This window comes from Sipha flava, unplaced genomic scaffold (assembly GCF_003268045.1).
Source record: "Sipha flava isolate LNK unplaced genomic scaffold, YSA_version1 222_pilon_pilon, whole genome shotgun sequence".
Lineage (NCBI taxonomy): Eukaryota > Metazoa > Arthropoda > Insecta > Hemiptera > Aphididae > Sipha > Sipha flava.
The window spans coordinates 877307-893690 of record NW_020272853.1 but is presented as its reverse complement, the minus strand read 5'-3'; the positions used below and the strand labels follow the sequence as shown (position 1 = coordinate 893690).

Genomic DNA, 16384 nt, shown 5'->3' with positions numbered 1-16384 from the left:
TATTATTATTATTATTATTATTATTATTATTATTATTATTATTATTATTAAAATTATTATTATTATTATAACTATTAATTATTCCTATCATTTTTTAGTGGTATGAAAAATCGTTTCGTTCCCAAAATTTGATTGTTTTTGCCTAATTACTACAGTAGAAGTCTGGCGAATAACTTTGGCGTGAAACAATTTTTATCAGTAAATCACTCTTGTTCTTTGAATAATTGAAAAGTTAAAGTTTAATCGAATTTCTTAGCTGGGAAATGTAATTTATAAATGTGAAACGTAATACAAATGTTCCTCGCTGAGTTCTTAGCTTGACTTACAGTTCATATTATACTTTGTAGTCATTTTAGCCTAGTATTATAGATTTAGTTATTATCCTTAAAATTTGAACAAAAATTGTATTTATCACATATAGAATTACATTAGCTAATGGCTTACTAGTGAAGATAAACTTAAATACAGTAATAACTTAAAATGTGAAGCATTGCAATATGTCCGTTTTTTTATGTCATTCAGATTTGTAACTATGAAATATCGTACTCGTATAAATTATGATATATGATATTGGAATTAGACCATTTCCGTTTTAAATTAATGTATAATTCTGATTGTTTTTAAGATTTCTTGTCTAAGTAAGCCTATATATATATGAACTACTTGTTCTAGTCAAACTGATAAATATTATTATAATACCATAGTTATAATAAACAATATTTATATGCTTCGATATAAGAAAGTCATTATAAATCTATTAAAACATTTATAGCGTTTTCAGTGTGATATTCAATTTATATAGACTATACTTCTTTCGGACAGTTGGATATGTACAGTAATAATTTCTATGTATAGTGAAATGTAAAAGTATTTTTTTTAGATGATATAGTGATTAGTATACATTTTTATAATATATTTTATTTAGTAAAATAAAAAAAAATATTTAGTATATTAGAAACTGTTATTACGACACACGCTAGTTTGTTTAGACGTGTTTGTTATTGACTATACTATCATCTAGACCATTAACAGTATTTAAATTCCCGTTAAAGATTTACTAATTGTATTTATTGTTAATTAATTATTATTATTTTACTCGAGTAAAGTCGTAATCCCCAAAAATCGTCTAATCTTAGATAATCAGTATTCTGCTATAGTTAATAAATTATTGTCAATCGACTGTATTATGCGTTAGTGGATTATTAATTGTATGATAATGTGAATATTTTTAGGTATTTTTGTAGCGTCGATAAGATCTTATAATCTCTTTAAGCGTTGTAGAAACGTGAAATTGTCTGTCATGCTACGATTTGTTGTAGTGACTAAATTATTTTATTATTATTAGTATTATTATTAATTATTCAAGAGACCTATCAATTTTTTTTCGCTTTCCCGATGGTTGATAATTTTACGATTAGTCGTTCCCAAGTAGAAGATTAAGCTGTAAACCATGGCACGTTTATTTATTCAGAATATTATTTTCAGTTAATTTATTTCGCCAGATAGCGACGATGACAAACAAATACCGGAACACCCAGATGATTGATTATCTGATTCTCTTGTTCGCACTCCTCTGTTCTGTTACCGATAAATGAGGGGGTGGTAAGCCCTACTCTTCTCCCACACGCTAGGCAGTAAAAAAAATCATCATCAAATCCGTGGTCATGCATTAATGTAACAGTCCGCCAACCTCTGTCAGAAAGCTATATCCAAAAATAATCATAAAAAAATTCTATATCCGTTTCTCTTGAAAAAAATTGCCTAACACACACACACAAACACACATACACACACACATAAACATACACACATACACCTTCTGTATAGAGGAGAATCCAATCGTTCGATGTTCAGTTGATAAATGATAGTTTATACTGGGCCAGAGAAAAAAAAGTAATTGTGATTCTGTGGTTTTATGCATTTTATGGACAGCGAGGAGTGGTGGATATTGCGATTGTTATGGTTTTTATGTGCTCGCGTTCGTTAATGTCCACATTATTGCTAGATAAAGGGTTCCTCCATAAAGCCCCTGTAGGTCTGTTATCCAAATGCCAGTCACATTAAAATATATATATATGTATATAAAATAACACAAAAACAACGACCAACCATCCAACGTGGTGCAGCGAGGAGGGTTGCCTAGAATTGAGCGATGGAAAAGAGAGAGAATGAGAGAGAATAGGACGTGGAAAAAAATACAAAAAAAAAAATTAAAAGAGGGGAGGAACGCAAAAAAAACCAGAGGAGAGAGCTTTAGCAGTCAGATTCGGTTTACTTTATTTCCAGACGTTTTCAAAATTCCACATGACAAAACGTTGGTGATATTGAGTGTATATTTTTATGTAATTATATGGAGCGGGGTCTTAAGTAGGTAATTCTTGCACATAACGGTGGCCTCTGTGAATAATTTTATTGTTTGAAATTTATTTATTTTATACATTCTGATAATTCATAATTATACAAAAAATTCTGCGACGAGAGGTACCTATACGCATCGCTATTACCGTTATACTTCACTAGCCAATAGTTACATGTTTGCTCACATATTTCATTTTCCCCGTCACAAATCATGTATATTAGTGAGTGAGTTTGTGTGTGTGTGTGCGTCCAAGCGTGCATGTATTTGTATATTTATACAAAAATAATATATAACCGTAATAACACGTATGCTAAACGGTCTAAACTAATTGCCCTTACCCCTTCATGACGCCTCGTCAGCACACAGGCTTGCCACGTTGTGTGTTCGTTGACTTTTACATGTACGCACGAGATTGTAACACGTAAAATTAATGAAGTTTATGACTACGTGGAAAAAGTTGAAAAGTCCGATGCAGGATAACATGCATGCGATCGCGTCTACAACAATACAACAAAAATCGCGTAGTGTGTGCGCGCGCGCGCGCGCGAGTAAACTTTTGTTCACGTTCAGTTATATACGGCGCGTTTTAAAGTTTTCTCATTTATTTTCATCCACTTGGAAATCCAGACAACATTAGCCGTGCAAGTTCTGTCGTGTATACTTAATTTTATTAAACGCCTAATAGGTTACAAACACACACACACACAAACACATCATACCCATGCGTTTACATGCGCGTACGGTTGGTTATACTTTTAAAAACCCTTTCGTTGTCGGATGTCCGTTCGACCGTATCCGCGCGGTCCTCCATTATAATCCGGCGAGTCCAACACTGTATGTGCGATTAGTACTCAGCCCCGGACACTCAAGCGGCCGATTCACTTGGCGCACACGATTTATCGTACTGCGACATAATACGTGTTAGAAAAATCGTCCAACTCGAGACAACGTTATCGGGCACGTTTACCGTGATGATGCAGCCGAGAATTTATTTCGCGCCGATCGCGAACGGAACGCGCGAAACGTTTACGCTTCTGGTCTTCAGACTTGTTTTCAAAACGCGGTATACCGTGCTCTTAGGCATGAATTACTTTTCAAAACCGGTTTCACTGACCACTGGCTTATGCGTATCGCACACCGATTACGTTCCAACAAACGTAACGTGCGTCTACCTCGGATAAATCCCGAGCGTTGTTCTTCTTCCACAAATAATATACGAACCGTAACGCGCGACCGTTTGTTTTCTCGAGTAGAGAAATTTTTCGCAAAACAATGCGCCCGTACGCCACCACCGGACCCGGTGATCCTGTCCGAAACAAACGCGAACGTTCCACAGAACTCTAGGACCAAGACGACGGCCGATAAAACACGATATCTTCCGCAGTCCTCCCGGCCGCCGCGAGTTATCGTCATGTGTATATAAACTACTAATAGTCGACGTGCGGGTGGGACCCGGCAAACTTCGAGTCCGGACCCCGGACGACCGTTGGCAATTATTTTCTCTTATGTAATACAATATATTATTACAATAACGACCGCGATGTAAAATGTGCTACGATAATAATAACAATAATAATAATAATAATAATCGATTAATATATCATTAAAACGATTGTTGTTTTTGCAGCCTAACCCGGCGCATTGTTCGCACACCCGTAGTACACATTATATTATTCACCGTCGCTAACAGCCCGCGCGCACAACACACACGTCCGATATCGGATTTCCATACGGTTTTCGGTATTTCGTTCGGCGCAGCGGTAACCTAACCTACTGTGTACGCATTCAACCCGCCGCCGCCGTCAGTGAATTATCGATCGAACAGCGTTCCGTAGTACAGTATCGGTAGTGGTAGTAACCGTAGTGGTAGTAGTGTAGTAATAGTACGACCGACGCGATTACCAATACGCTTTTGTGTTGCAAAATAATATTTCCAGTGATCGTCACAAACATTCCGGCGACGAAAGAATAATAATAATAATAAATCTTCCGCACGTTCCGAGACCGGTACACGGTACTGCTATTGGTGACCTATATCAATTGCCCTTGTGAATTCACATATCGTACAATACTTATCATCATCGTTTTTGAAACGGTCGTCGTCGTTTATCAACTCCGGCAGCGAAACGTTGGATTATTATACGCGTCGCTCCACCTCCCTTTCCTACCCTAACCGTCGTGAGTGTATGTGCGCGCGTGCGAAATCGAACGTACGAAAACTATTTTCGACGTGTTCGCACCCCTCGCACGCAATTAATTAACTTGCGGACGGGTAAGAAATGCGCTTCGCTCCATCTGTCAATCCGTTTGTCACCGCGTGCGCGCGTAGACAAACCTATAGATCGTCGCGAAAACGACGAACCTGTCCTGTGCGCGAGCTAAACGATCGTGTGTAATTCGAACTTCGAATAACTTTGTGGTCACCGCTGGCTTTCGTTTTGACGGACCCGCACAATTGATAGTTGACCCACTTCTCCGTTATTGCTCATCCGGTTCACTTTTTCGCCGTTACCGGTTCTGTTGTATTCCATCTTCGCATTCCGTATACTATTATAAGGACGAGGGCCAACGTTTGGCTTGCGAAAAGTCACAATATTCATTCTGCGGTCAAGCAACATGTCCAACTGTTAAGATCAGCGAAATGGATGCAGCTCGCGGCTCAATTTTTTTTTTCACTGAGATTTTGATCGAATCCCCGTCTCGATTAAATAACCCAACTTGTCAATCGTTCTTTATGTTTCAGATCGTTTGATTCACATTAATAATACATTCAATGTTTGTGTCGAACAAAAATCTTTTAATTGATTTTTTTCCCCACAAATAACGTAATTAGCGGTACGGGACTCAATTAAATATTTTTATTAGTCACCCCCGATTCCTAGATACATTAATTTTTTCTTTACTTTTCATATTAATACGCTAGTAATCGACGCGTTGCCAATTATTTATCAGTATTATCCTTCGCGCGTATTATATACAATAATACGAGTATAATGTCAAGGATTATAACAGAAAACTATAATAGATCAACTGAAAACGACCCTATACATTGTTTCGTTTAGTTTATAATATAATATTCGATGTTTAAATGTTCATGATTTCCAGACTTATTGTTGATGCGCACTCGCTCCCCTTTAATATAATATCTCCGGCCCAATAAAGTTTATGCTGCGGGGTAGAGAGATTTATAATCTCGCACAAACAGAAGATTTTTATTTTTAATATTTTTTTATTCTTTTTCTTTCGATATACATACATTATACATATATTTTTCCCGTCGGCATCAAAAACCGAAAGCGAAAAAGATGAAACATCGCAAAAAAAATTTAAAAAAAAAAAACAGTCAAATATAATAACACGAAGCAATTAACGAAATGGAATTGTTAAAAATTAATTATTTATTCGGATGGTTAGTCGGAGCGCGGTTGAAATTCGTAAAATCGTATTAGCCGGAAAGAGGGTAGAACGGGGTGAAGTCGACGGAAATATGACTGAGCTCCGACGGTTTTCTTTAGCCCTCATTTGAAATTATAATAATTTGCAATTAGTGCTGCTGCTAGACGCAAAAAGTCAGAAGAATAAATAAAAACATTTAATTTGAACATTTAGAGTAGGAAGAGTATAAAATAAAAGCTATTAAATCGTTTTCTCCGAACAAAATAATATTTTATCACGGCCTAGCTTAGTAATTTTTATTATTTTTATTAATTTGCGTATCGATAAATCGTCGTTTTCAACATATGATATAGACAATCATATACATTTTACTACCTACTTGCATATTTTTGTATGCGGCCTCTATCTGCAGCGTTATTATATTATTGCTCCGTTCGTTCGGTCGTTGCTTTTGGCGCCGTCCCGTGCGTCTAGTTACAATTTAGGATATATTTTATTATCATTGTTATTTGTTCGTCCGTCCTATCTGCACCGTCATGTTACAACAAGGTGCAATGTTTTTTTTTTTTTTTTCTGTAACAAGCTGACGTTAGAAAACAATTTTTTACATCTCTCGCGTATTGTTTGGCTTTCGTAAGTGAACAATAGTGACATGACAACTTGCGCGCGTCGTGAAAATTTAATCGCATCGTAAATAAACCATTCGAATAAATATCCAACAGTAAACGTGATGTTTAATCGTTTTCACCTGTACATGCCTTGTTTTTTGTGAGCATATCACGGTGCAATCTAAATGTAAATATATGAAGCACCCCGTGCGCCTACGTCGACCGAAACATTGGAATAAAATATTTACAAAAATTGTCATTAAAATCAAACTCGTATGTTTATATATAATTCATTCGCAAGCGTCCACGTGTGTATATACTAGTAGCACGTACATAGTATGGTGTGCAAGGCGTGAACATGAAATATTAAGAATTTTTAAAATATTGCCTCGGAGAGTTTCATTCGCTAAAGGCGCGCAATTCAAAAACATTGGCTGGGGACTAAATTATTATTAGAATTAGTGTGTATACCGCGTCGTGGGACGACTTCGTTGTGTAATATTAACATAATTATTTTTTCGCAACATTTTAATCGTGTCGACACTGTAATTTGAATTTATATTGCGTTTTAAAGTATTTCGAGAAGAATAAATATTATAATACACGTTTAAATTCGAGTCATGGAATAATGGTTTATCGCACGCGTATTGTACAACGACCGCGAAGTCGTTATACGACGACGAATCCAGAACAAATTGAAAATGCCTCCGATCACTTAAAAATAATTAATATCGATTTCTGATTTTCTGTAGTTTTTTTTTTTTTCACTCGGTGCGTGATTTTCTCAAGTATTAGTCCAAAGAGCCGTTCTAATAAGGTATGTGTTATAAAATAACCGAAGAACGTTATTAGTAGAACACGCGTGTTAATCTTTCGATAAAATTAACAGATTTTTAAAGTGATTATATGATTGATAGTAATTATTATTTTGTGCATACAACAATGCTGGAGTACAGCAAATAGAAAATGTAGTAAAAAAAAACTTACAACTCAATATTTATAAATTCAAATTACGAATTTTATTTAATTTTTTTCTTTTGTTCGACGTATAAGGTGTGTTTGTTGCGTGAACATTTTTTTCTCCAAATAAAATTCTCAACGTTAGCAATGTCGCGTAAAACCGACTCGGGGGAAGCTACCGTGAAAATATTAAATCCATAAATAATTCGTTTCAGTGCCACGCGCGTATCTTCTGTTCGTTACCGCGGTCGTTAAAATCTCCCCTAGTAGTTCGAATGACCCTTGAAAATCCAACGCGTGCGTTATATTGTCGTGGTGCTCTTACCGAACGACGTGTCTTGCGCACATATTGTGTGCGCGCGCGCATCGTAATTTCGGTCGGGGGAAAAAAAAAATATTACACGCGCGACTGCGGACGCTGTGCAGAGTTGCGAACGAAAATGGGGACGGCGGGCGTTTTAATAATTACCATAATGGACCGTTCGTGTGCACGTCACACAAACGAGTGTGTGTACACACGTCTGTTACCTCCTTGGCAGAAGGACGAGCGTGTAGAAGAAGCGGCGAGAGGGTGGCAGTGTACACCGGAGGACGACTGGTAAAGAAAGGATTACGGTGGTGTAATGTACGTGCGCTTTTCGCGTTCATATATTTTGCCGGCGGGTCGCGGCGGAACGATGACAAATGAACACCGCAGTCGATATGCGCTTTATGCGACGCGAGCGCGGACCAGCAGCGGGGTGGCGGCCGGGGGCGAGCAGGTATTATTGTAACACATCGTATTGACCGTGCGAATGACGAACCGCGGTGGCGGGGGGCACGTGTTGTTACCGCGTTCCGCGCCGGAAGTCGCGCCACGGCCTATATTATTGTAAAACAAAGTGTTTCCGGCTCCCAGGATAATACGTCATCGCGAAAACGTGAACGTACAGACATTGTACACTGTACAGCTGCCGCGCGCGAGTAATTTGTTCGGATCATCCTGGAAAACCCGTCGTCACCTTCATCGTTAAAATATCCGCTGAAATATGAATACGTGTACCGCATGTGCATGCACTCTATTGAACCTGCCGTGTCTCTTCTATAATACTCGCCGTGCGCGTGGTTTGACGGCCATCGTACAGTACATTGCGTGTAAAACAGGATTAATAGTTTCCGACGCGCTCGTATCTCACCGAACAATCGTCGCGTTAGGTGCGAATAATATTCGTAAAATAATAAACGTGCACGTACACAAGCACATATATATATATATATATATATATGCACGATGTATTTAATGCGAAAACTGCCGACCACCAACCCCTATCGCCGATGTATCGTTTTAATCATTGATTCCGCGCCAAAAACGGAGTTTTTTTCTATAACACCGTTTCGGTTGCACGCGTTTAGCGAGTTCACACATTAATATATAATTTATAACCGCTACGAAATCGTCAGAGTGTACATAACAGTACAATTTTTGTATTTAAATATGTACCGTATATGTACCTTGTATGTGTAACAAGTACAAAAGTCGGTCGGTTGTCGGTCGCGAATTTTTTCGTTTTTATCGTCACACGGCATGTTCTGTGTGTGTGTGTTTTCTACAACTATAGGCATTTTCCCGGTTAATAAAATAAATATTTTTCTACAAAGGTAGTTCGTCCCTACCCCTACAACTTCTATGACATATTTCTCCCCCATTTTTTTTTTAACACCGCGTGTACGATTCGTGTAGTATCGTTTAACTCGATACCTCTGAACCCTCTGTGAGCGACGCGTGTACGCGCATGTACTTTTTATACGTACGAGTATCGTAACGTCCGTAAATTCTTCCGTCCCTTAAGCCTCTATACCCGCAGCCGCCAAGGGCCCGACCGTACGACGTGTAATAAACATAAATACGTGCACGATGGATTTGTTACTCGGCTGGAATACAAATCTCCGGCACCCTCGCTGCCATTTCCCGGTCTTTCACCACCCAGATTTGCACAAAAATCACGAGCCGCGTGTACGGTTTCATGCGCGTTTATGTACATTGTATACGCATGTAATTTGTATACATATATGAGTTTGATACGTGAATAGCCGCACATTGGAACGACACACGTTCATGCACGTACCCGCACACGCACACATTTTGACGATTTTTTTTCACCAACATTTAAATCTCATTTTCCCCGCTGATGACATTACCTTTATGTATTGTAATAGAGTGATTAAAATCTTTATCATTACACATGTATTATATTATAATAAATAGTTGTTGCGTTATTCTTTTTATATAAGTACTTTGATTTTGTGGTCATGTAAACTATTATTGTATTGTTCTATACAGTTTACGTTTGCAATCTACATCATATTGTTGTTATAATTACAACCGTTTTTTTTATATTATTATTATTATTATTATTATTATTATTTATTTATTTTTTTTGGTTTGTTTGTATTTTTATTTTTTTTTTTTTTATGTTTTTGCAATGGAATGTTTTACTGTTTTAGACGTATATCGTAATGTTCTATACGTATACATAATACAATTTATAAATATTATCAAAACGAATGAACATTTCCTACATACCTAAACATATTATAATATCGTTATCAATTGTATTCGTTATGTACATATATAAATATGCGCGTATACTACATATGTATTTTTTAGCTCGTATTGACGGAAACAAAAAAGACAATTGTTTTTTTTTCTGTTTGCGGCCAATTCACGTTTTGTTATTATTCTAATATTATGTTTCGCACCGTTGTTGCAGCTGATCTGCCAACTGGTCAATGTTATAACACCCAACAATAAACACGGCACGGCTAACATATATAAGATATACACTATATACGTTTCTGTTATATTTGAACAACCATTGACGCGACGTATCGATGTACTGCTAACGAATTATTATTTTTATTTTCGCATAAACGTTTATCTTCGACCCCCGATCCTGATCAAATAATTGCATTAAAAAAAGCCACCATATTTTTCACTGGAGTTTTGACGTTGTATTAATATTATTATTTAGTCGATCAATTCGCAAATAATAATATACGCCACATCGTCATCGTTCATCTTGCCCATACTTTACACTCGAATACTTAAGAAGCAACACGACCATCTTGCGTGTGGCGTTGTAAATTTTCCAATCACGTTGAAAATGATTTAAACTATAAGTTCAATGTTAAACATCCGTGTCTATAATAATGTATCGTAATAATAGTAAATAATAATGATTATGTGTAATAACTTAGTAATGCGCCTATAAGTTACAAAATAATATTTTATTTTATCTCAAACGATAATGATACGGCTCATACTATACAATAATATATCCAATGGTAATATTATAAAACAACACAAAAATATAGGCATTTAAACAATACGTATATATTAAATTAATATATTTACGTCATTATTCGCCGCTGCATTCGTTTATTATACTTTTTTGAAAGCAAAACGATTATTTACAAATATAAATGTACGACTACATGATATATGTATTCGCTGTACTATATAATATTACATTTTTTAAAATTATTTTTAACGTAACGTTTCAAGAACAATTAATCTTTATTGTATCAACGAAAAAATAAATCTTATTGATAAAATCACTTAAACGTAGTATTATTTTCTTTACTATATTTTTATAAGTGGTAAAGGATATTAATAATATGCCGTGTAAAGGAAATGTTTGAAATAAAAATATACATGTAACCTGATATGTCCTTTCTTTTTTTTTATCGCGCTAATACAATTTATTATTGCTTTGCTTAGCAGTACAGTTTGCTATTTTCACTTAACTAACACGTGCGTTAGTCTCGTTTGTCCGAATGTGCATCATACGTGAAATGTACATACGTTCCATTTAATACAATAATAATAATAATAATAATATATATATATATATATATATCTACACACACGTACTTGTCGATATGAATTTCACTACTAATAATATATTCATTAATTTTACTTAAAATTTTTTACAGCAATAAATATTTCGAGGTTAGCTTATAAACATCGACAACATAAATAATAATAATAATGGTTATACTAATAACATACATTTTGTTTTGTAAAACCAAAATAACATACATATTTTAAAATAATATCAACATTATTTACTCACCTACGTGCGCATGTACCTATGTATATAATGGGTTAAAATTAATAATATATCAAAATTATTCATAAAGTCATAAAATTTTTGCCAGCTTAAGTATGGGTGAGGAGCTATACTCGTGTTATAAGCTCTTTTCTTGTTGTGAAACCGTACGATAATCTTACACAATTTATCGGGAAATTTCTCTTGTGTAAATATCTGAATCAAGTAAATAGTTTTAACTATTAACATAAAAACGATAAGCCATCGATTGGTTATTATAGATTTAGCGAGTGGAAATAAATTGTTCTCAGAAACGTTCTGACACGATTTTTCATCAACAACGATAAAATATTTCCAGTAAAAACGGATGGAATAAACGCAAAAGATACTTTCGTTTAAACATACGTGTCCCATATACAAATCGATATCAGCAGAAATATCGTTGAAAATTTCACAACATATTTTTATTTTATAAAACCCAAAATCTACGAGGAAAATAGTCGGTACGATATCCGTGCTCATCGTTCGCACTTTCCGTCGCCTCGTACGTTTACTAAATCCATTAATATTATGACTACCCCCATAAGCAAGTACATAGGTGGTCCTAATAGTGGCGTACGCAGGGAAGAAAGGGGGTTTAAGAGGTCGTACTCCCCCCCCGAAATTTTCTCAGATGTCTAGGCTAAAATTTACAAATTTTACAAGTTTGAAATATGAAGAGCTAGTATTGAATACCTAGTATTATTGATTATAGAATAGTCTATTCTATTATCAATGCTATTATTTAAGGCAAAATATACTAAGGATTTGCATAATTTTGTTAATTGTAAAATGTATTATATTTTTACCTTGACCCCCCCCCCCCCAAAAAAAAATCCTGTGTGCGCCATTGGGTCCTAACATACGAGTCTCGTGCGCACGTTGAAACGCACATTACACTTATATATTATGATGTTATCGATGTGTTATAATCGGTGGTATTGGAACGGGAATAACTAAATTTGGGGGTGGCGGTATTTTACTGGTAATAAAAATACCTCAAAAAAAAAAAAAATGATCGTTAGCGTAAGAGGGTGGTCACAAATTTCGTTCTTACTCGGTCCCTCTTATCGTATCGACTGATGTCAACGCACTATACAACACGATATCAAATGCAATAAATTGTTATTTGGGTACGTTGTGTTCTATACATATTATTATTGTTATTATTGTCGTTGCTGTTGTGGTTTTGTACGCGTGAAACGATAAATTTATATTTTTATTTTTATCATTATTATAATTATGTTTCACATTATTATCGTGTTATGTAATGATTACATGTTCTGAATGTGCGTGTGTATTTTTCAAGTGATGAGCAATTACCACCATCAGGCAGCCGCGGTCGCCGCACAAGGTTTCGGGCCACCAGCGTCGCCGCACTCCGGCGGCCCCGGCAACCCGCGAGCCACCGCGTTCCCGCCGGCCACGTCGCCCGGCCCCGGTGCCCCGTCCACCATGGACATGTACAGCTCGAACCCGGCCGATTACGTGCAAGCAGCGTCACCGCAACCGTCCGCGTTCCCCGCGATCGCCGTCTCACGTGGTGCGCCACTTAATTACAATGCTGTAGGTATATAGTCCGATTTGCGTAAGGGTTTGTAACAAACATTTTGACATTTTTTTTTTTTGTTCGTTTACACGTACATGTTTATTGTGTATATTATTGTGTATTTTTGATTTGAATTTTTTTTTTTATCATATCAACACACCATCCGTAAGAACCCGCATACTGCGACACCTCCCCTAAAATTCATTAGATACACTTTTTCTTTCGATGTAGATAGACACATCACACCGAATGCATCACCACTCACACGCACTTGTACATATTATTGTTATTCTTGTACATCGTTAGGGTCTTATTGGTCTTACTGTTGAGCGGATCGTTTCCAAACCATAGTCATCGTTATCGTCGCACGCCACTGAAACGTCGATTATAAATGACATGGTTTCGGTAGAAATCTTCAGCTCATCGGAATCGGTCGATTCCGCGGCTCGGTCACACTCTCTTAGTTCCTATTGTTATCCCAGTACAAGACCCAGTAGCCGCCCCAAGGATGAACTGTGCAAAGTCTGTAATGAGTCTTTTTTTATGCATCGTGTTCTCGCAGCTGCCAAACTGTACGTCTTACTTTCCTAATTCATTTTTTTTTTTTTTTAGTTCATAATGCGATAACAATCGATGACCGTTTCACCCTTCGCTATACCGTTTGCCCATCGGGTCGTCGACTTGTACGTACCATCGTTAGCGGTACAGACATTGCCAATCCGTTTGTCGTATAAAATACATTGTTATGTTTACAAGTATACGTGTGGGGGACGGAACGTCTACGCTGAATATTGTTAGAAACTACCCGCGGTCGCCTCTCAACCCCTCGAGTCGCGTGAAAGATCGAACGGTCCGTTGGGATAAATACCCCGTGTATATAGGTACGAACGTTTTTCGCCCGCAAAACACACATACATAACTCCAGTGCGTGGGTGTATTTGATATATTTACTCGCGTCGGAATTTGTGCGATACATTATTCAACTTCCATCATCATCTTCCTTCCCCCCCCCCGTCCGCACCCTTTCATCGTTATCAATGCGATAATTAATCACCACGGTGCAGAACCGAGGATTCGTCTCTTCGGCTCCACCACCGTCCCCTACCCACAGGGATTCCAAATTATTATTATTAAAAGTATATATATATGTACATTATAGGAGACGCTTAGTTAGTATATACACGTATAAGTAGTACCTGCAAACTTTGCGGCCCGTTTCGATTCGCGTCTGCCACAAAATTAACTAATATTTTACCGCGTGAACATCAGCTACATGTAGGTACATCACGCCTGCCTGCTATACCTGTACACCTCCTCGCACACCTACTACCTGGTGTCATTGCAGTCACCATTTGTTTATCCGCTTACGTTGTGTCCGTATTTCCACGGAGCTTTGAAGTGGCGGCAACGTCTTTTACATTATAATATATATTTCCATCGGTGGCATTGTTGAAGGATTGTTGTGGTGCAACGATTTTTCATGCTAGATTCGTCGTGTATCCGCAGAGAAAATCGATAAAATAAGAAGTTATTATTATTTTTTCCCTTCGCCCGAAGAATTTTCACACAATGTTAAATATTATTTTTGAACATTTTTCCATTATCCATCGTGTACGACGACTACAATAGTAATAATAATAATAATAATAATAACTATAATAATAATAGTAATAATTACGTGAATTTTTTTACCAACAATGTTAACAATTAGCTTGAATCCGCATTTGTATGCACAATAATATTATTAATATCTTCGTGTTTTACAAATAACCATTTTTTAGAAAATATAAAGATATCATTGTAAAATTCCTACTACGTGAAAACAATTTCACGGAGTTCATATTATTTATTTAGAAAAACTATAATATTTGGCCGACATATGCATAATAAAATCACATTATTCATTCCGCTTAAATTACAAAACGACGATGACACACTTGATAATTGAAAAACTAAATATAACGAATAATCATAATATGTGTATAAAATCATCCAAACTAGTGATTTTTTTCATATTTTAAACAATTTGTTGAACAACCTTCGAAATTTGTTTTCATAAATATTTTTTATTTGTCAACTGTCACTATAAAATAAAACTCAGATTAGATAAAAACAAATATTCTTCCCGCTTTCTTGAAATAACATCGTTATGTATACCTACCTTAATATTATTCGTTTATTGAATCAAAACGAAAAAATAGATATGAATAATTTTACAGTTTGTTTTTTTTTTTAAATAAATTTTTCCGTCATAAAATATTTTTAAGAAACTAAGTTATATTTAATTTATAATTTATATTAATCTTATAAGTTGTATATTTTATCTAAACTTTTGAATAAAATGTTTTATTTTTAATTGGACAAAAAATCTTTTGATTATATTTTCAAAGAGTAACTATGGCAAAAGAAGATTTGTGTAAACTTTGTTTGATGACTTATTATTCGCTTAAATAATTTTCAAAAAAACTTAAAAAAGACACAGTCGTTTCTTTGCTATAAGTGTTTCATAATTTTACTCTAATACTTTGTTTCGTTGCTACAGCTGTTCAAGAATCGAAGTAAAATGCAAAATATTTCAGGTTTCGTGGTCCAGTTAGTATCGTCGTACAATCGGTAGGAAAAAATCGTATTATCATTGTCATCGTAGGCGTATAGATCACGCGGATATAACTTATATATAGAACTTGCGGTGCCCGCTCGCACTTCATCGCTTTCGATAGTGAAGAATTTTGAAATTTTATTTTTATCCTCTGTTCTCATACAATTGATCGGACTTGAGGATTAATATTGCTATCAATAATGTGTAACACGATGTATTAAAGTTTCTGCAAAATATACGAATCCCATAGTCCCATAACCAACCCATAGTAGTACCGTGAAAACGAACCTCTCCCCTCCCCCCCGGAACGACTTTGAAATTTGTTTTCGTAAGTTTTCCCGACGGAAACGTGTAGCAGTAGTCGTCGTCGTAGCGGTAGAATTCGACTCGGGTAAACGCTTCAGTTTCCCTTTCTGTTTACCTGAAACCGCAGTGTGCGTATAGGTGTAAGCGGAAAGTGTCCTGAAAGTTTGAAAACCATAAATTCGTTTGCCACTTGATATTATAATACGATAGCAAGTACCGCGTGATTAAAGAGAAAACCAAATCGAATCGAAAGTGTAATCTTTGCTATAATTTTTTATTAATGCACAATACTGTACTGTTATTACGATCAAAATTAGTCGTAATCGCGTTGCAACAAACTTAGGGATTTCGCCAGTTGCATGAAATTCGTCGGCCGTAAATCGATCTACTCGTATATTATAATTATCATGCTACCCACTAAATGGATTATTTAAAAAACACTTTTCCTTTAGATATCCTTGTAACGTGTGGTCCTTT

At 36.0% G+C, this 16384-nt stretch overlaps 1 protein-coding gene across 7 annotated transcripts in view; it reads left to right on the top strand.

Moving 5' to 3' along the window:
- LOC112683261 (RNA-binding protein Musashi homolog Rbp6) overlaps positions 1-16384 on the top strand; it is a 433196-nt gene that overhangs the window by 416259 nt on the left and 553 nt on the right. For 5 of the 7 annotated variants that reach the window (XM_025554187.1, XM_025554184.1, XM_025554191.1 and 2 more), the window contains one exon: positions 12763-13023. In XM_025554187.1, the coding sequence (XP_025409972.1) occupies positions 12763-13023 (261 nt within the window). The remainder of the gene's footprint in view (positions 1-12762; positions 13024-16384) is intronic. The other 2 variants (XM_025554190.1, XM_025554188.1) reach the window with 1 other exon arrangement.